The sequence below is a fragment of the Perissodus microlepis genome, chromosome 7, assembly GCF_051167445.1.
Source record: "Perissodus microlepis isolate ML-2025 ecotype Zambia chromosome 7, ASM5116744v1, whole genome shotgun sequence".
NCBI classification, from domain to species: Eukaryota; Metazoa; Chordata; class Actinopteri; order Cichliformes; family Cichlidae; genus Perissodus; species Perissodus microlepis.
Window position 1 is genome coordinate 10,344,295 of NC_140467.1, and position 21,642 is coordinate 10,365,936.

A 21,642-nucleotide genomic window follows, 5' to 3' on the forward strand; every position below is an offset into this window, starting at 1 on the left:
CCTTTTGTGTGTTGTTGTAATTTGATTATTTCTGTTGAAATGTATTCATAAAAACTACTGTTTGTATATAAACATGTGACATATACTCTTTCACAGCATTGCAGAATAAGTTTAATATACATTAAGTGCGAATCCAGAAACACCATGTTGCTTTTACACTTGGGTGTTTTTTATTTTTGATTCAATTTAATTCAGCGCTACTGTGAGATACAAAAATAAAACCGCTTTTCAATACGTTGCTCTTTAAAAACTGCCCCAAAATACACATGATACATACAATTCCTGTGACTGACTACACATCAGTATAACAAGGAAATAATAATAAAAGTATTACAATAAATAATGCTTGGAACACTATGTAATGTACTCAAGGGAGCCAGTTTTGCTTTTAGCAGGAAACATTCACTATGAATTTTTATGTCTTTTTTTAAGACCTTTTACATCTCCACTGCAGGTAGTTGGAGCAGGACAGTTAAAGTCAAAATAAGTGCTAGTGTAAGTTTTTTATTTAAAATATTTTGTATTATCACTACTACATATGGCATTATATAATTTTTGACATTTTTTTCAGTGTCGTCTCAGAGCCTACAGAGGGTAGCCGAGGTTCAGTTTCAAGGGTCACTTGTAAACCCTTTCCCGCTTAGCTTACAAACACACACAGCTACACACACACTCACACACCCCTCTTGTATCCAGTAATATGCTTCACACCTTCCTTCCGTTCAGTATGGAACGGTCAGGGAATTAGCCGTCTTGTGCGCGCGCAATAAGCCAGGGGTTGCGGGAGCGCGCGCGGATTGTCCACCATCTCAGCCCCTCAGGCTGTGCAAATCGCGCGTCTTGTCAATCATCTCCCTGGCGAAGACCTGATCCTCCGTGAGTACTGGTGAGTCCTCTTTTCGCTTTTCTTTCATCGGAAGTGCAAATTTAAAAAAAAGCGCGCATCATTTTGCTATCCAGCACTCAGGCATATACAGGTATATCCTATGGTGTCCGATTTATATGGGTCATTTGGACTTTACCACTCATTTATTTGCAAGTGTTTACAATACCCATGACTTGAGCTACTGCTACTGTTGAAATCCCCCGATGGATGCAGTGGTGTGTGCCAGGGTGCTGAGACTGTGTTTTTTCCCCCAAACCACCATCTGCGTGCGCACAACTGTTGCGCCAACGAGCATCCAATTAAACATATTTATCGAATCACCAAAGCAACTGCCCCCAGGGATTAAGTAGTCAAAATGGAAATTAGATAATTTGATGACGTCTCTTGTCGATGTTTTTATGCTGATTTAGATTTAGGCTTCAATGATAGTCTCAGAGGGAACTGTGTAGGCTCGAGTGAAAGTTTGATGCAAGTCATTTTGAGCTCTCCTTGCTGTTGTTGTGCTGGAAAGTAACAAGCAGTTCTTTGAAATTAGCGATGGGTGGGTGCTTCAGGAGAGACAGTATTAGAGCAGCGCCACATTAAAGTTAGTGTGCAGGTACATCTGACCCCCGGCGTCTCGGGTTGAGCTGTCAGCAAGCTTACAGGCCTATAAGCCCCATGCTGAGACACACGCAATTCTGTTGTCACTCCTCCGGTGCCTGCTTTAAAGTTACCAGGAAAGGAGGACAAATACGTCATGAAACAGACTTTGGGGGGAAAAAGCAGCTCCTAAAAAAAGTAAGTAAAAAATATTAAAATAAATAAAACATGAGGAGAATATTAGTAGTCAGGGGCAATTACCACACTATCATTAAGATGCTAATTTATTGATTAAAAAATGAAATCCAAAAAGGGAAATTTGGGGGAATAATATTCTCTTAGAAGAGAACTTCTTGACCAATTTTTTTTTAATCCAGTTGTATTTTGTTTTTGTTTTTCTAGATCTGAGGTCTTAACCGTTTTGACCTAATAGCTGGAAAGAGGCATAAATCTTTAAGAGTGTTGTGGGAGGGGGAAACTGATGTCAATGGTGGCTTTAGATGATGACAGAAGTGTGGGGAAGGTTTCAGGATCTACGAGAAGAAAGAGGAGAACTGTGTGAATCTAAATCTTAATTGTCACACAGAAAGGAGTTTTAGATGTGGTCCAGCACCCAAGCTCCAGGCTTAATATTTCCAGCAGATTAATGATGGACCTCTGTGGTATGTTAATGGGACATGATTAATTCGGTTAACTGCAAAGTGTGCATAAATATTATTATATATGAACAGTTTTAGCAAGAATCTCAGCCACAGAAGAAATGGCACTATGACTAATAAGCTAATTGAATAGGGCTCAAAATATGGAACATCCAATGGAAATGAAATTAAAACAACAAACCAGACCCGTTTGCAAAATTATTAGAGATAAATCTAAAACACCGTACCTACATTACATAATTAAACATACCAATCATAAATGTCCAATAGACCATGTGTAGTCAAACAGGCACATCGATATCTGTTTTGAATGCTTCCTTTGTGCTAAAAATGCAGAAGAAAATAAAGTAACCTGCAATTTTACCTGCAACGTCTTGCCAGTGTGTGTCAAGCTGTGTTTGCTGATTCTTGGATAACTGGGATTATCGTGGATGTTTGTGTATATGTGTAAGGGGATTGACTGTTGAAGTTGTTGTTTTTGTTGCACTCATGCTGTTTTGTTGGCTGTTAGTGTAATTGTGTATCTGGAGGCTTAGTATTTTAGGTTGGTAGGACTTTAATACAATTTTACCAACATACAAAGTGTAATCATGATGCAAACATTGTGACCATTTTCGGTTCCAAGAAGTAATCTTAATATTTAAAAAATTAAAATTTTAAAAATGTTGTGTTCAATCCTTCAGGTAATTTTCCAAGGAGAAGAAATAGCTGGCATTCTTTTTCTGAAGCTCTAATTGGTCAACAGATGAAAGGAATTATAACAAAACATCATCAGTTTGCAACCAAAACTCCAGAAAAAACAGAAGAAGATCCCCTAACCCCCAAAACATTTTTTTAGCTTAGCATCTGAGTAAAAAATGTTTTTTTCTTTATACTTTACATCTTTATACAGTAGCACATCAATTATAGCCCTAACTAAGCAAATTACATTGAAAAAAATGCTATGATAATTAAAAATATGACAATATACAAATAGTGATAAAGAAAATGTACTGTACTGATCATGCAGGGGGAAAAAACTACATATTGCTTAAAAAATCACTCAGACTGAATAAAGATTTCAAATCAAAACACATATTGAGATGTTTTGGTGAAAACATAAAAGTTTTTAAATAAAGAAAGATTTTTTCAGATTTGACATGTTTTAACCTCTTATCAGTTTCAGAAACATAAATATAATAGTATCTCAAAGCACATGGACAATATTATATTGCATCGAAATGGACTGTAATTGTTTTTTTGTCAGTTTTTTTGACACGTGATCTTATACTACTATGTTCAGCAATGCTAGTTTTTTTCAAACATTTTCCAACATAAACAAGGCCACATTGTTTTTTTTTTTTTTGTTTTTTTTTATAAATAACACCACCTGCATGTAATAACATCTTTTATTTTACATTGCTTACCACAATAGAAGTGACCCAAAAAAATGACACCTCAAAGTAAAATTGGATTGTGCAAAGTATGTACATTTATAATTACTGTGAGGGGATAGAAGGGAGGAATAAAAACAGAAAGCATTATACTTATTAAACACTTTTTTTTAGAAGAATTGATCAGACAGAGATGAGAGGATGATGCTGTTCTTGGCTGTGCAGAGTGAAATGTAAAGCCGCTGTTAAAATATTAGTCATAGTTTATTATAAAATGTGTTTATTTTTTCAATTTACGTTTAAGAAAAACTAAATGGACTGTTACATCTTTTGAATAACTGAAGCTCGAAGAAAACAATAATAATGAAAGTGAAATTGAAGTATTTAATCTTACGAGCTCTGATCCTGTTTCAGTGCATTAGTATGCACAAACGTGCTCAAAGCAAAGGTTAAATTCGCCTTTTGGTTTCACATGGGCCACAAACCTCACTGTCCTGGGTTGGTGACCACAATGTCTAACTCTTACAGCTGACTTTGTTGCTCTTTGCTATGCCTCACCTGATCTGCTCTAAAAAGACTTTAAAAAAAACCTTCCAAAAGCCTCAAAACAGAGCTGTGTAAAAGTCTACATTGTGCTGAAAAGTTAATGTGGAGTTCCAAGTCAAGCCAAAGAAATGACTCCATATTTTATTTCTGTGAATTCAAGGGATTCACAGCAATTACGAGAGTGTGAGTCACAGTCTTTCGAGATGCCGCTTCATTCTTTAGCACCAGAGTCTGAGCTCAGCGACCAAATTGTCCCAACAGATTGCAGCCTGTGCTGCTTGGATTGCAGTGTGGGCTTAATCTGAGCCTACAGCTTCAATTGAGTAAAAAAAGGGAGACAAGACAGCTTAATTTTGGCTTTGAGTTTATCTGTCAGTCTGAAAGAGCCCCTACTGTTTTCTCAGATATATTATTTGACCTTAAATTAAGGATCAATCTAAATATTTCATATTTTCTGCAAAAAGACTGAGAAGACAACATTTGCCTCAGTTTTATTATTTGTTTTTTCCCATACAATAATGATTTTTTATCCCATTGTATACATGAGTGTATATTGTTAGGTCGACAAAAAAAAGTCTTCTTGACTTGATATATAATTAAATGGGCATTTTAAAAAAAACATAATGATTTAAAAGGTAAATTAAAATAAACCTTGACTCGCTTCCTTGTTCTTTTAATTAGGAGGTATCTAATGAATGTTAGATAACATGTCATCACTTTATAAGTTATACTTATAAGTTTTACTTACAGGAATGAGAGCACAAAACAGTTGCATTAAGTTATATATTAATATTCTCCTGACAGGCCTTTGGCAACACTTAACTCTTGTTTTCTCTTTCATGTGCCCACAGAGGGATGAAACGGAAACGAATGTATGCCCTTAACCACAGCAATGAGTGAGTCATCGTCCTTTCACTCACAGAAGCTTGTTTCATTGGCCCGATCACTGTCTGGGCTCGGACTCGACGCCGCCAATGGAGGCCCTGTCAACCTCGATGACAATGATGAGCCTCCACCTCCGGTATGGTTGCACCTGAACGCTGGCTTTAACATCCCACGTCTGTAGCGCATCTTTTCCTCCTACAGCTCTGCTTTCTTATTCTGGAGATGTCACATTTAAACTGTTGCCACATTGCCAGTACAGTATTCTCCCTAAAATCACAGCCTTTATCTCATCACTCAGCCAAATTATAATATTTGTTTTCTGGTTTGGTAGGAGTCTGGCATTGAGCTTGGCCCTGGGCTTTTTTTTGCTGATGGCAAGAGGAAAGTGGACTACGTGCTTTGCTACAAATACAAAAAAAGGAGAACATCAAAGTCGCGTCTTTCCCTTTCATCTAACGGGAGTCTACCAATACCTATACCAATGCCAATCCCAATACAAGGTCGATGGGAAGCGGAAGCAGAGTCTGGGGAGCCGGGAGCTCATGCGGGAGACGCGGAAGAGTCCAAGCTTACTGAGGAGGAAAAAGCTTTAATGAGGGAGGAGTTTGAAGCAGGCTTGCTGGAGGCTGGGCTACAGATTGAGCGTGATAAGGAGGTGTGTATGTGCTTTTACAGAGCTTTCACAGTGAATATTGTTGTTTACAGCTTTGGACTGCCCTTAAGTGATTCAACCACAAATCCTATGATTGGACAGCTGCCCAGCAGGTAAACCATAAGCCTGCCTGCTGAAGCTAGAAGCCTCGTCTGCACAATAGAATGCTTAATTTCAGTGGTGTATGATTGAATAATACATTAAAAAATACACAACTAACAACAAAATAGTGCCGGATTTGTTTTTTCATGAACACAATGTACAAAGGGTTTGTTTCTATCCTATTTGTGTCGTTGCACATAGATGCATTTAGTGTGTGATTTTTCTTTCTGTCTATTTGATTGTGCAGAGCTCGTAGGTTAAATTGGCTGCTGTTTTACATGGGGATTAAGAGCATTGATTGTAAGGGCGAAGCCAAAGGCCAGATTATAGGACCTTATTAAACAGTGAGTTAATACTGTGAAGCGTGTGCTGGCTGGCACATACATGTGTTTGGCTGCGACTAGTAAGTATTTATATGTAAAGGAATAGTGTGCTTGATTATGTCTTAGTTATAATATCGAAAAGTCTTTTGTTATTAAAGCTAGCAATAACATTATTATGTTTTACAATATTCATTACTTGTCCCCATTGAGGCTCAGGATACATGTGAAAAAGGCTGTTACGGATTGATTACTAGGACGCTGCTGTAAATGCACAACATAGCCATATCTGGGAGGTGATGTTTGAGCTTGTGATGCTGTACCTGCCTAGCAATGTGGTAACTGCAGTAATTGCTTTGGCAGACAGGAACACAGAGCTCAAGAAGCTCAGTAACTGACCACATTTCATATTATCAGAACCGATAATTGGGTACATCATTGCAATTTGCAGGAAAGCATCCCAACAGTTATCTGCAGTTTTCCATACTTTGCAGGATTGAGTGGTCCTGGATTTGTGATAATGGGATTTCTTACAAAACAGCCTCATCAAATATAATCAAATGTGTCATCCTGACAGGTTTAGAGAAGCATATATTTTAGTTATGAATGTAATTTTTTGCTGTCTTCACATTTCTAATGACTCTCTCTGGCAATGTGTGTGCTGATGTGCAGAGGTCAAACGGCATGGGGTTTATTCGACTGCACATCCCATGGTCAATACTGAGCCGAGAAGCGGAGCTGCAGAAGATCAAAGTCGCGGTAAAAAAGGTCAGCAGTTTCACGCAGTCAGTAACATACCTTGGTCAGTGAAATTCCAGTTTTATTTAGTACATTTTGAGCATTTTTTTGAGATTTTTAATTTGGTTTGGGGACTTGCAGTTTGGAAAACTGTGGAAAATGACCAAGTAGCTTTGATCAAAATGTTTTTCATGTGTGTCGTCTTTCTGTAGAAATGTGAATTGCGGAAACGGACAGGCATTGCTGGGATGTGGGATTCTGTTGCCACTAAAATCAACACACCGTTTCAGCCGGACGTCCCCGATTTTGACATCCAGAGAGACTCCCAGACACGCGTCAATTTTAAAACCCTCAAACACCCTTTTATCAGAGACAAACTCCATCTGTGAGTACATAGATGATCACACTTACTGGTGAATAATAAGGACAATCTTAGCTTTGGACACACATAGTTTTATTGGTGACTGAAAAATCAAAGTGGTATTCAGTAGGTGTTATATTGTAATATAAAGCTAATTCAGAACTTTGTATGCCACTGAAACACGCAAAAAAGGAACTTGCCATTCGCAAAACTTTTGAGAACAGGCTTTATTTTTAACCCTAATTTATTTTGTCCCTACAGCTATGACATCAAGTCAACAGAGACTCTGTTTGACAATGCGACACGGAGCAGAATAGTGAGTCCAGGAGTTTTTTGTCATGAAAAAAAGATTCTGAAATCTAAAGTTTAAATATAAATGAGCTCACTTAAAATTTCTATACTATGTTACGTGTGCTTCTAGGTAGCTGAGATTATTTCACGTACTACTTGCAGACACTCTTGCCAAACTACCGGTGAGATCTACTTTTTTTCTGTTTCATATTGTTCAGAGTCATGCTGACAGTCGTAGCTAAACTGCCTGTGTGTTACATTACCTTCTTGTGTTGTAAGGCATCAACTCTTTACTGGCTCGGGGTGTCTATGTTGCTGCTTTCCCTCTGCATGACGTAAGTAAAATGAAGACCTCTGCTTGAAGTGCTTTTGTTCTGCTCAGTTACTGTATATAAGTAATAAAAAAATGCACAACTCCTAAAAACGTCATCTTCACTCAATCCTGTGGATTTAATATGATTTAAAGTAAACCACTATGTGTCTTATAAAGAGCTGATCACTTTTTCTGTTTTAGGGGTCATTCACAAGGAGAGGACGGAAAGATCAGAGAAATGATAGACAGGTGAGTTTTCTCTAACTGGATGTGGATAAGCATGTGTTGACAAAATGTTTTTACCTCTGGAACATCCTTGATGAAGTCGATGGAGGTGATACATTCATTTAAGGGATAAAATCTTTGCTGTTGCTAACCAAGCTTCAGAGCGCTTAGGCGCTAACATACAACAAGTAATACAGTGTACAAATCTATATGTGATCCAGTAGTTTGAGTTCTTTCAAAATCTTAATACAGTTTGATTATTTATTATCAACACTCTGGGTGAGGTCCACAGGTCTGACATTTATAATGAAAGGCCTGAAAACATTGCATCTGACATTTTAGTTATTAACTGTTATAAACTTTCCTGTCATGTTCTTGTGCATCTTTCAGCGCCTCCATGAAGAATGGGCTAACTATGGAGTCATGCATAAATACCAGCCTGTAGATCTTATCAGGTACTGAGCTATGAATTTCTAGCTATAGCTTTAGCTTGTAGTGTATTGTTCATTACAGCCACTAATACTGATCTTTAAGAAACAATATTGGTGCAAAGTCTTTAAGGCTTGCCATTATCATTATTATCATCATTATAGATGAGATGCCAAGTCAAAGTTTTAAACTAAAAGTACTAATTCTACTATTAATAATAAAGTTCATGGATGTGCCAAGTAAACGTTAAGGTTTCTAATGTTTCTCAGGTGAGATCAATTTTTTCTTGTGTTTTTAAATTGAACACCGCTTGAGTCTAAAATAGCATATGTCCTTGGCTCTTCACATTTCCACTTGAGAAAAATGTATAGCCTGCACGTTGCTCCTTTGTTTACAGGAAGTACTTTGGAGAACAGATTGGGTTGTATTTTGCATGGCTGGGTGTTTATACTCAGCTCCTCATCCCTCCTTCAGTACTGGGCATCATTGTCTTCCTATACGGCATACTTACTGTGGATACCAATGTGCCAAGGTGGGTAGATACTAATTAGTCTTCAAATCTGTTTGTGCTTATCAAAAGTGTATTACTGACACACAGTGTTAATGTTATTATGCATGTGCTGTTTTAACATGTGTATTTAAGTCAGGAGACGTGTAATGACAGCTTGAACATCACCATGTGTCCACTTTGTGATGGCGTGTGCGACTACTGGCGTCTGAGTTCGGTGTGCTCATTGGCCCGAGCTTCATACCTGTTTGACAATGGAGCCACTGTCCTCTTTGCTATTTTCATGTCTCTGTGGGGTAACTATACACTTTAATGCATATCCCTGTTACAGCATACGCAGTAAGTTTTAACACAGCAGCTCCAGTAGACAGACAGACATTTAATAAACACTTAGATTTCTTAATTCAACTTTCAGTTAACCCAGATACACATTTTAAGACATGAAGCTACTTATTTTGTCAAAACAGGCTTATTTAATTTTCTGAACACATTCACATTTAGGATATGTTTGTGAATAAACTTCCTGCCAAAATTTATTTTTTTGAACCTCCTGAATGCAAATAATTTTTTAAAATCTTTTTTAAATTTCTTTGAACTCCTTTTGTTCATTTTTTTTTGTAGCTGCATGGTTTCTTGAGCACTGGAAAAGGCGGCAGATGTATCTGAAACATACGTGGGACCTGACGAGCCTCGAGGATGAGGAGGTATTGAAGTAGATTTGGCATATTGTACAATAAAAAAAAAACTGCTATATTAACTGAAAATGAAAATCAATCAAATTATTACATCATTTTATTTTTTCACTTTCTATTTTTATAACCCATGTAAGTCAAGCCCAGAGTTTTAACCTCTTGACACTTGACAGCAGGGATCAGTTGTGGTTTACCTTGTAGATTATCGTTTGTTTCAGAACACCGCCCATCCCCTACATACACATACCTGTAGGCACCCATGTATCCATGTGTTTAGGGTGTTAAGTGTGGTAATGGGATTGGCGAGTTCTTAAAGGGTATTTCCTGGATAGTATGACAAAGCAGGGTCATAACATACCCAGACACAGCCTAGAACAACTATAGCTGTTTGAACTTTGCTTGAGGTTATCCAGCGGACGTACGTGAGAATGTACCCTGACCAGCCACTTCATTAGGTACTCCTGCTAATGAAGGAGTACCTAATGCGATTGGATGTTATGCTATCCAATCGCATAACATCAGCTCCATTCGTCAACTCCATCCATTTAAACATATAGACGTTAGGCAACATGCTCTGCTAAAATTCAAATATCAGAATGGGGAATAAAGGTGATTTAAGTGATTTTAAACATGTCATGGTTATAGGTGTCAGATCCAAGATCCAGGTCCAAGTATTTCAAAAACTGTTTACTTTAGTTTAAACATTTCTAAAGTTTAAAGAGAAGGGTCCAAAAGTCCAAAAGAGAAATATCCAGAAAATGCCTTACTGATGCCAGAGGTCAGAAAGGCAACAGTAACTCAAATAACGACTTGTTACAACCAAGGAATGCAGAAGAGCATCTCTGAGTGCACAACACATCAAACCTTGAAGTGGATACCTACGGCAGCCCTGTGTGCCACTCCTGTCAGCTGGGAACTACAAACTGAGGCTGCAGTTACTCTGGCCTCACCAAAAGTGCACAGTAGAAGAAAAATGGTCCATATCTACTGCAACATTTGGATGGCAGGGTCCGATTTTGAAACATGAGCAACAGAAAGACTCTGTCATGCCTTGTATCAACGGTTCAGTTCAGCATATAAGTCTATCCTTTTATGACCATGTAATTCTGATGGCTGCTTCCACCAGAATAACATGCCATGACTCACAGCTTAAATAATCTCATACTGGTTTTTTGAACATGACGAGGGGTTCATTATGGTCAAATGGTCTCCACAGACACCAGATCTCAATCCAATTGGGGACCTTTGGGATGTGGTGGGATGGGAGATTGCCATGTTGAATTTGCAGCCGACAAATCTGCAGCAACTTGTGTGATGCTGTCATGTTGATATCGACCAAAATCTCTCAGGAAGGTTTCTATCATCTTGTTAAGTCTAAGGCTCAAGTGGGTCTTTACCAGAGACTAGCAAGGTGTACTGAATAAACTAGCCAATGAGTGTGTCTTCGAAATAGTTGAAATTCATGAAATTCATAGCAACGACATGTGGCCCCTCCCCAGAACCGTCCATCCATCTTTTTTTTTTTTCCAAATTCTTATTCAAATGAACTATTTTTGAATAAATATATAACACAGAGAATTATCTGTTGTGTGTTACAGAGTTCATGAACAGCATTCATTTATGAAAACAGCTAATCTTTCTTACTCTCTCTCTTCCCTTTCTAACTGTGTGTGCATATCTGTCTCTGCCTCTTTCATTCGTCACTTTGTCTCCTGCCCGAAGGAGCGAGTCCAGGTGGGCAGGTTTCTTTACCCGCAAGTTTCTGTAGCCATTTTTTATGCATTGTGAAATAAATTCATTGTTAATGTTTTAATGTGTTGGCATTTAATGGGTTGTGTATCTACAGTTGAGAATTTTAATTCTAAACATCAGCAATTGAAAAACTCAGTTAATGGTCACAGTTGCAGATTGAAATCACTTACATTAAAGGTGTAAATAACTCACACAAAATAAATGGTTTTGTAATGGCAGATGCCAGACATTAGTGCATGTGTTTTAAATGTGTGTGTCTCTGTGTGTGTGTGTGTGTGTGTGTGTGTGTGTACTGCAGGAGGAGCTGAGACCTGAATATGAAGAAGCACTGCAGGAGAAAAAAGCCAAGATGAAAGCACAGTCTGCAAAAAAGGTATAATGTGTGTTTTTATTCACATTCAGTTTTATAACTTGCCACACAAAAGACACAGATTTCACTCACTCACTGTGTCTTTTTTCCTCTGTTGCAGATGACGCAGTCTGGGGACGGTAGAGATGGAGAAACAGACCAGATGCTGGCCTACCAGGTATCACTACACTGCCCTGAGTGACAGGACATTATGTGGACAGAGCTGCTGGGGGTAGAGGGCAGGGCTGTATTTAAACTTCTTTCATTGCTGCTAGCAGATAATGTCGCTCCCCGATTTACTTTATCCTCAATGAAGTTAAGTGAATTACTGCCAGAAAAGCAAATCTTACAGTTTATCTGGGTTTTTCATGTATTGTAGATTTAATATAGACTACCTGTGTGTGTATGACTTTATGTTGGTTCATAATAAACCCCCCTACACCTACTGTGGATGGTTGAGTCCAAAGCAGCTTACCTGCCTGAGATTAGCCCAGATTACTGTTGGAGAGGGAAAAGGGAGCAGAGGAAGAAGGGGAGGGGATTTCTGTCCTTTGAGATGGCAAACACGCACCTGCCAGACAGAAACAAAAACGTGTGTGCATGTGTGTGTGTAGAACATGTGCAGTGCATTAATGCACAGTGCTAACTCATATACCGATGATGAGAACAAAAATAATATGCATGTTTTCTCGGCAGCAAGAGCCCGAGTCACTGGACATAGAGGATCACATGCCAGGTTATCTCATCAATATATCCACCTTACTACTGCTGGTACTGCAATCATACTTTCTTCTTATTCTCACATTTCTATCTTTCTTTTTTGTTGATTTGATTTCTTAAGGGAGATTATATTTTAGCCATCATTATTTGTATTTTTATTTGTTTGTATTTAACAGTAATCAGAAGGTTTTTATTTTTTAATATAAACTTTAAAGTTTTTATAAACTTTTTGTGTCTTCAGATATTCATCACCTTCTCAGCGGTGTTCGGGGTGGCAGTTTACCGCATCTGCATGCTGAGTGTGTGGTCCATGAACCCTGATCCGGAGGCCAAGGCCAGCGTTAGGATGACAGTCACAACCACAGGCATCATCCTCAATATGCTGGTTGTTCTGGTGTTGGAAGAGGTCTACGGAGCGATCGCCGTGTGGCTAACTGAGCTTGGTACTTTTTTAATGCTGTTAGAAAGTTTAATCATTGAAATTGTTAAAATTGGAGACAGAAAGCAGTAAAATCTTGAAGGTAAAACAAGTTATAAAACTGAACACTCACCAGCAAACATAATTTATTACTCAAGAAAGTAAGGCATTACACATTACCGCATTTTCCTGAATGTATATTACTTAATTACTCCCTGGAGAAAGTAATTCATTACAGTACTTGTTACATTACTTTTGTGTTACTTAAAATTACCTGAAACTCATTGTCACAAAATTATCAGTTGACAGTATAAACCTGAGGCTACAGTCTCACACTCCAGCACATAACCTCATCCTAAGCAGGTGAGGTGTGAGGACACACATGTGATCTATCTTTATATGTATGAACACAAAACTGGCAACACAGCACAGAGATGAAAACCACCCGAAGCCACAGTGATTCTATTCTAGAAACATCTTTACTGATTATAACGGTGTTACTGTTGTTGAGACAGCTCAAATATTGTCCACTCTGTTTTACAAGATCTGTCTTTAAGCCTTCTGCTGTTTGAGTTTTAATTTTCATGTAACTAACTGTATGATGCCATCTAACACGATTAGATACTTCACCATGCATTTTAGTACAACAGGGCGTTTTACAGATTAAGGGAGTCTTGGTGATATTGTTAGTGAAACGTAACCAGTATAAAGAAACTGATGATGCAGGTGATGTGTTTATAGTTGTAATTGGAATTAATAGAATTAAGTCATGTCTCAACAGAACTTCCAAAGACAACGGAGGAGTTTGAAGAGAGACTAATATTCAAGTCCTTCTTCCTCAAATCCATGAACGCCTTTGCACCAATTTTCTATGTGGCCTTCTTCAAGGGCAGGTCTGTATTTTTTTCTTTCTTCACAAGCTCATAAAGTGACCTGGGGTCCCATTTGATGTGGGACTACACAGCATTTTTATCCTTTGTCTGTTGTCTCACATGTAGAGATAATTAACCATTTTGACACCAGTTTTCTAAAATTAGCACTGCAGGAGAGATACTTTTCTAATGTCTGGCTTATATCCAATGGCTGTGAAGCAAACAGGGAAGGCTGTAATCATGGGTCAAGTGCAGGTTAACCTGTTGCCGTCTTTTGCTGCCCAAGATACAGCCAACAGGGAAAAATGCGAGTGACCACAAAGTCATAATGGAGTACTATCACTTTCAATCTTTTGTCATCTCACTTATGCCAGCGTTTAGTTAAAAAATGGTGAAAGAATACATTTTTATACAGTTTTAATGGCAGTAGTTATGCAGACTGTGACAGAGTATGATAGAAATGAAGCTGTTGAAATTGCATAAGGCAACACAAACTTTCTCTTCCTATATGGTTAATGTATTTACTTAGCAAAGGAATGGAAAATTGCATTCAAATTAAATATATTTCCTCTTCATATGCTACATTTCATATATATTGTCTCACACAAACATACTCTTTGCCCCATGATTAGTTTGCTGAGATGAGTTTGTCCTACTCACTCTGCACTGTGTGTCTTCATTCCTTTATCGCGTGACTTGGTCCTCTCCTCATATAGGTTTGCTGGGCGGCCTGGCGATTATGTTTATGTCTTTGGAGACTATCGCATGGAGGAGGTTTGTTGCACTACACACATCAGTGATTATTGTTTTGTGTATGTACGTGTAAGATAAATGATCTGTAGTCTTTTATGTAAATGTGTGTTTTGCCTTCTATAGTGTGCCCCTCCTGGCTGCCTCATTGAGCTGTGCATCCAGCTCAGCATGATCATGCTCGGAAAACAACTCATCCAAAACAATGTGTTTGAGATACTCGTACCGTAAGTGTTCCCAGATACCGCTTAATGTACAGAATTTGAATCTGTAATTTGACTCTGTAAATATATCTTTTCTGTTTTACAGTAAGTTGAAAAAGATGTACAGAACAATACAGGAGCAAAAAGGAAAGAATAGAGGAGCAGAAGATGAGGACAGTGAAACAGAGGAGAAGCGACCGAAACAGCAGTTTGACAAGGATTTCACCCTCGAACCGTTTGAAGGTGTCAGTCCAGAATACATGGAAATGAGTAAGTCTCTTCTGGTCCCTTGGATATATATTTATTCACAAAATCATTCAATACTGCAATGAACCTGCATTAACTTGTAACCATGTGTGCATGTCTTGACATATACAGTAATCCAGTATGGGTTTGTGACTCTGTTTGTGGCCTCCTTCCCGCTGGCACCAGCGTTTGCGCTGCTCAACAATGTCATCGAGATTCGCCTCGACGCTGCAAAATTTGTCACTGAAATCCGGCGTCCCGATGCTGTGAGGTGCAAAGACATAGGTACAGATTTCACATGTGCTCGTGTCCTCTCTGTCTTCCTCTGTGTGAATGTGACAAAAAAAAAACCCTATCCCTAAATTTCTAATCAAGTTCTTTTTCTTTCCTTTCTTTTACATGAATACACGCATGCGCACACACATTGATACACATGGATCGACACACTTCTTTTCCCCCCTTTGTCTCTTTTCATGTGCATGCTATCTCCAGGGATTTGGTACAACATCCTTTGTGGAATCAGCAAATTCTCTGTCATCACCAATGTAAGTGTGTGTGCGTGTATGAGTCTGCTTTCTATAACCTTTGACTTCTGGCAGAGGAGTGTATACTGAAGTGAACTCCAGTTTAACTGCAACTTACTGCTGCTGCTATGTCCTTGTTGAATAAGTGCAAATATTCAGTTTACCCAAGTCCATCGAATTAAATTCTGTTTACTGAAATTCATAATATTTTAACAAGGCACTCTATGGCAGCTAGAGGTGTGGCACAATTTGCAGGTCTCTGAGCACAAAAGCTACTTTAATGCAGCTTTAAATTATTTTAATTGCTCATATACTTGAATTTGCAGTATACTTAAAATCTTCCTCCTTTAACTTTGATGCTGGTTTGCAGCATTTCTGTGTCGTGGCATAGAAATGCTGCAAACACATGTGGAACAGTTGTAACAAAGTGTACTTTTAAACATATAATATAATATAATATAATATAATGTAAGTTGCAAATTGAAATAGTCGGGACTTTTTTGGTTGGCTCTTTTAGAGGTCTACCAATTTCACAACAGACATGTAACAAATTAAATTTTTAAAAATACTGATTTCCTTTTTATTTGTCACTCATCTTGTCACTGGTGTTACCATATTCTTTTGGCAAGTTTAAAGGCTTTACAAAATATTATTCCTCAGCCTCTTTAGGATAAGGAAACAAGATTTCATTTTATTATTTACAGTCAGGTTTGTTCAGCATGTGGCTGTATGACATTTGTTCATTTGTGCATTTGCTAATAACAATAAAAATATTAGAATTACAGCTAAAAATGAATAACAATGCAATCCTGTATATCCTAACCCACACAGTTACTAATTACTAATGTGTCGAAATCAAATATTAAACACCTTGCTTGATGTGATCGAAAAAAAACCCCACTCAGTTTGGAGATAGCAAACAAAAGGAGGATTAATAATGAGAAAGAAATGTTTTCTGTAAATTGGAGTCATTAATTTAATCAGTTTTTATTTTGTTGTTTTTCTTACAATTCCCTAAAGGTAAGGTAAAATCTTAAACTAAACCTTTTTTATGAAATTATAAAATAAAAGAGAAAAATTCTTATAAATGAAAAGAGGCATTGGTCTTATTGTGAGCAATTCAGTAAATATGTCAGAGGAAATCCTGGGAATTGAGTGATGTCATCACTATCATTTTTTTCTTTCAAAATAATACACTTTTTTAATATGAAAACATCAGGGGAATAATACTTTCTTTAAATATTTTTTAAGATTTTGTTTACAATTCGTTTTGTTATGTCACGTTTATTGTATATTTGATAGTTATGTAGATATTATTGCATTTTAAATGGTAAAAAAAAAAACACTTTTTAAAACAAAACATGCTGCTTACCACTATCCTTGTGGTGGGGCACTTCTGTGGTGCTTGGATCTATATATAAACTGTTTTCGGCTCATTTATTCTCAAAGGGATGCCACAGCGGGTAGCTCGACGTGTTTGTTTTGGCAGATTACACCAGAAACCCTTCCTGACAATAATATATTTGACGAATCTTGTCAATTTGATAGCTCAGGTATAATTGTTCAAATCACATATTGTAATATTTTAACACAGACATAAATCAAAAATTTAATTAAAACACCAAATTATTTTTAAAGTGTAATATTTCTTTAAAAGCTACAGACAAAAAAATAGACAGTATTACCAATGTTACATTATTCTTATTATTGGACCATAAAGTTATTTATTGCTAATGTAACTTTCACCCCTTGTTTGTCTTTCTAGGCATTTGTCATCTCCTTCACATCAGAGTTTGTTCCACGAATGGTTTACCAGTACATGTACAGCGCTAATGGCACCATGAGCGGATACACGGAGCACTCGCTGTCCTACTTCGATGTCAGCAACTTCCCCTCTGGCACAGCGCCAAACACCACTCTTATCACTGGAGTATCCGTGTGCAGGTCAGAGTCACTCTATTAACCTTGACCTACCTGGAACTTTCTTTAAATCCTTTAGTCCAGCAGCTTAGCGCTTTACCTGGAACATATACAAAAAGACTTCCTCAAGATTTCCACATTTTGTCATGTGTCAGATTCATTTTTCATCAGTCTTCATGGATACTTGAAAATTACAAAGCAAACATTTTTTGAAGGTATTGTTAAATGTATTACTGTATTACTTCAGTATTCAGACCTTACAGGGCTATAATTGAGCTCTGGCGCATCCTGTTAAAAATCAATGAGATGTTTCAGCAACTTAACTGGGCACAGCCTATACGAAAAGGCACACACCTGTCGATATAAATTCTTCCTGTTGATGGTGGATGTCAGATTGAAGGCCAAACCGTAGCGTATCCTGTATGATACTGGAAGAGCAGTGGCTTATCACAGAGCAGATGCTGAGGGACATACTGTGATTCATGCTCATATCCATCCAGTATCCACTTCAAAATTTCCATCCATCCATTCAGCCACACAGCCAGCAGTTTTCTTAACGGATTATTCCTCTCTCAGTCTATCTCACTTGTCATTTGGCGAGAGGCAGAGTGTATCTGGGTTAGGTTGGCAAGTTCATCACATGGCCAACACATAGAAACAGACAGACAGTTTAGAATCACCATTTAACCTAACATGCATGTCTTTTGAGCTGTGCATGGAAATTCAACACCTAAGAGAAAACCATTCAGGCCCAGGGAGAGCATATGTGCATCGTCTCTCAGCCCCTCATGGACTTGTTCACACATTTAAATAATAAGTGAGTGGTCACTATGAAAGATCCTTATGTGGAGATGGGAAAACCTTACAGAAGGACCATCACTGGTGTAGCAGTCCACCAATCAGGCCCTCGTGGTAGTGTAGCAAGTTTTGGAGCAGTTTCTTATCAAGCAGTTTATAGTTTTGTTTGGAGAAAATAGATCCGACTTCATTAACACTGTCTGTACAGACTAAGGCACTCGTGACAACGTAATGCAATGGGAATGTTTATGTTTTGTTTTTTGTTTGTTTTTATTACAACAAGGCGTGGAAGACAAGATGGGATAGTGTTAAAGATGCTTGCAGAAAAAAATGTTAATTTTCTGTGAAAATCTTTTGCAACCGATGACAAATAAGCACCCCAAACACAAAAACACGACCTAGAATGACCCAATCACAGGCAAGACCTGAGAGACGGGAACGTGGCTGTGCAGTGACACCAAGCAGTTCTGCCAAGAAGAATAGGCGAAGCTTCCAAAACAATCATGTGCCAAACTTGTAAGATCATTCCAAAGAAAGGCCGTGACTGTTGCCAAAGCTGCTTTAACCAAGTAATGAGAGAAATTTCTGAATACTTAATGTATGTAAAATGGGACGTTTCAGGCTTTTGTTTTAGTGCATTTACAAAACATTCATAAAACTTTTTGTGGAGTATTTGTGTGGAAATTAATGAGAGGTTAGAAAAAGAAGTATAAGAATCAATTTTGAGATGTCTGAAACGAAAGATGAGGAAAATTTAAAAGGATTTAAATTGTTTTTATTTTTTACTGTAAATGTGTGCAAGGATGAGTTTTAAGAAATTGTCAAATGTTGGCTTGGATAGCTTTTAGCTTTTTTGTGTGTATTTTTTTCCATGCTCCCACATGTTTCTCTGTGCTAATACTCACAGTGTATCTTCTTCAGGTATAAAGACTACAGAGATCCTCCGTGGGCAACAGATTCATACACCTTTTCTAAACAGTACTGGTCTGTCCTGGCTGCAAAACTGGCCTTCGTAATTTTCTTCCAGGTATCAATATGACTTAGCTACAGTAGGACATATGCTACACTTAGTCTGAAAAGGTATCTCCAGCTCTGTTTTTACTTAAATCCACGAATAGCTTTCTATCCAGCTGATATGTGACTTCTCAAAGGATGTTGATATAATGTATATATAAGTAGAGATGCACCAGTCCAACTTTTCCTCTCCTGATATTTGCTGATAGTTTTTTTCTGACAGTAGTGCTGTCTTTGATATTAAGTTGGATAATTTATATTAATATGTCCTCTATTTCACTGTGACCAGACCTATTTATCTGATATTTATCTGTTTATAATAAAAAGTGATCTCAGTGAGTGTGCAAACTGCCTAATGGCATTCAGTGTTAATCCTTTCTTACCTATAGGTGCCTTTAAAAAAATTATTTTAACAAATACATTTTTGGCTTTCAAAACTAGTTAACCCTCTTTAAAAATAAAAATCTCAACTCTTGTTACTTGTTTTTTCTATCAGAACCTTGCCATGTTCCTCAGCATGTTAGTTGCCTGGATGATCCCAGATGTACCACGATCTCTGCGGGAACAGCTGAAGAAAGAGAACATGTTGCTGATGGAGTTTCTGCTGACTCAAGACCAAGAAGCACGTGCCAAAACTCACTCCACAAAACCCTCAGCCCCCTATTTCCCCACCAACATAGACATTGTGGTGGAGGCACCACCAGAAAATCAAGAAGAAGTACAAGTGGAGGAAGAGGAAGTGGTGGGGGTTGAGATCAATTTGGATGCAAGGAGCAGAGATAGTGACAGTGATCCAGAGATTGGAAATGTATTGGTAGAAGGTGGAGTAAATGGTCTAGAAGAGCGAGGAGATGAAGGTGAAGAGGAAAACAGAGAGGCAGAAGGAACAGAAAAGGAAGGAGAAGGAGATGTTAAGGAGGAGGATGGGAAGGAAGAAGGTGGAAAGGAAGAGTTTGAGCAAGAGGAAAGTGATGAAAAAGAGAAAGGAGGACAGAGAACAAATGAAGACGAAGCAAAGGAAGTTGAGAATGAAAATTTTACTGTAGATCTGGACGTCTTCATGAGTGAGCTGGGCCTCTTAGGTAAGAGGAGACAATTTAATAACAGAGCACAAGTTCTTCTTTCTTTGTTCATCTTGTCTGTGAAACATATTGTCTGCATCGTACGATTCATTTTTTTGTTTTTTGTTATATAGATGAAGAACCCTCATCGGGCACAGTTAAAGATATGGAGCTTCCCCGCTCAGGCTCCAAACAAGAATGCCAGAAAGATGCTGAACCTCTGTCACATTCATCTTGTAAAAGAGGATCATCTCAGAGTCTGAAGATCTCCACGGAAGGGATTACAACAACAGATGATGAAACTAAGAGCTTCTCATTAATTGCACCTCCTCCCAGAGAGCCAGGCTCAAAGGCCAAGGCCCGATGCTCCACCCTGCCTTCTCGCCACAGAGGGGCTGAGGCTTGCTACAGCCTGCCAAGGCCCAGCCACTCCACCAGCCTCACCAGGTTCCAGCAGAAGTCCACACTTATTCCCCTGGTTTCCCTGGACCCTTCATCATCAGCTTCGCCCAGCCCATTATCTCCCACACACACACAGGCATCCGCATCATCTACACAGCCTCTACTTGCCCAACAGCACAAAGCCTCAACTGAACTGTTTGTGCTGAAAGGCCCTCCACCCCAACAGCCACGCTCCAGGGCCAAAGCCCGGTGCTTAACCCTGCCTCCAAGACAAAGAGCACAGGGTCCTGAGGAGCACTCTAAAAAGCCTAGCCATTCCACCAGCTTTACAAAGCTGGAAGACCGTATCCCGCCTTCCCCCAGTGAACTGAAGCGCAACAGACCAGTATGAGGAGAGCTGCAAGGCGAAGTGGAAGAGAAGGAGGGTGGAGGAGGGAGGGAGAGGACTATTCAGATAACCTTCTCCTGTCTGTGCCTGGAGGCACACCCTTCAGTCCCCACTGCATATACCTGTGGTGTGAAAGAAAACATCAATGGAAACTCCTTTTTATCATGTTACTCCTCATTATACTGCTCAGTGGTTTAGGGCTAAACCTAACAATGGGGTGCTGGGCAATTCAGAGAAAGACTGCTCTGAAAGTCTCCTTGCTATGACCTGTGAAAAAAAACCACTGGACCGTATTCTGTTTTATTTCTGTGTATATTTTTTGGGCTGTTCTTTTTTGCCTACACTCACATCTCAGTAGCCAATGCTCCTCTGTTACTTCCAGTCCAACACATGCAGCAGTGCTGCCTTGTAGGCCAGCTGAAGATGAAATTGTATTCATTGCAGCTAGAATCAGCACGTGTGCTTTTAGATTTACGTTTATCTTTAGATGTTTTGATATATAAACACATGAACTTATAATAAAAGACCCCCATGTTTTTCATGTTTGTTCTTCATTGTAAAGTTGTGTAGCTTCAAGGCTGTTTTTCCTTGGACAAGGGCTTTGATTATTGACAGGAAACACTTAAATATTATACTGATCGCAGCTGATTTTAAAGTCAGTAT

The 21,642-nt window shown here is 38.4% G+C and overlaps 1 protein-coding gene across 1 annotated transcript; it reads left to right on the top strand.

Annotated features, from left to right (window-relative positions):
* The first annotated feature begins 545 nt into the window (after positions 1-545).
* ano2a (anoctamin 2a) lies at positions 546-21,516 on the top strand. Its single transcript, XM_084933340.1, has 28 exons — positions 546-886; positions 4,898-5,067; positions 5,263-5,586; positions 6,678-6,773; positions 6,956-7,128; positions 7,366-7,420; positions 7,526-7,577; positions 7,675-7,730; positions 7,910-7,957; positions 8,324-8,388; positions 8,760-8,894; positions 9,006-9,166; positions 9,492-9,574; positions 11,285-11,296; positions 11,613-11,687; positions 11,785-11,841; positions 12,360-12,434; positions 12,625-12,826; positions 13,583-13,694; positions 14,390-14,447; positions 14,550-14,650; positions 14,733-14,896; positions 15,005-15,157; positions 15,365-15,417; positions 17,162-17,340; positions 19,036-19,141; positions 19,625-20,210; positions 20,324-21,516. The coding sequence occupies exons 2-28, from the start codon at positions 4,921-4,923 to the stop codon at positions 20,980-20,982; spliced, it is 3,987 nt and encodes a 1,328-aa protein (XP_084789466.1). The 5' UTR covers positions 546-886; positions 4,898-4,920; the 3' UTR covers positions 20,983-21,516.
* The last annotated feature ends 126 nt before the right edge of the window (positions 21,517-21,642 follow it).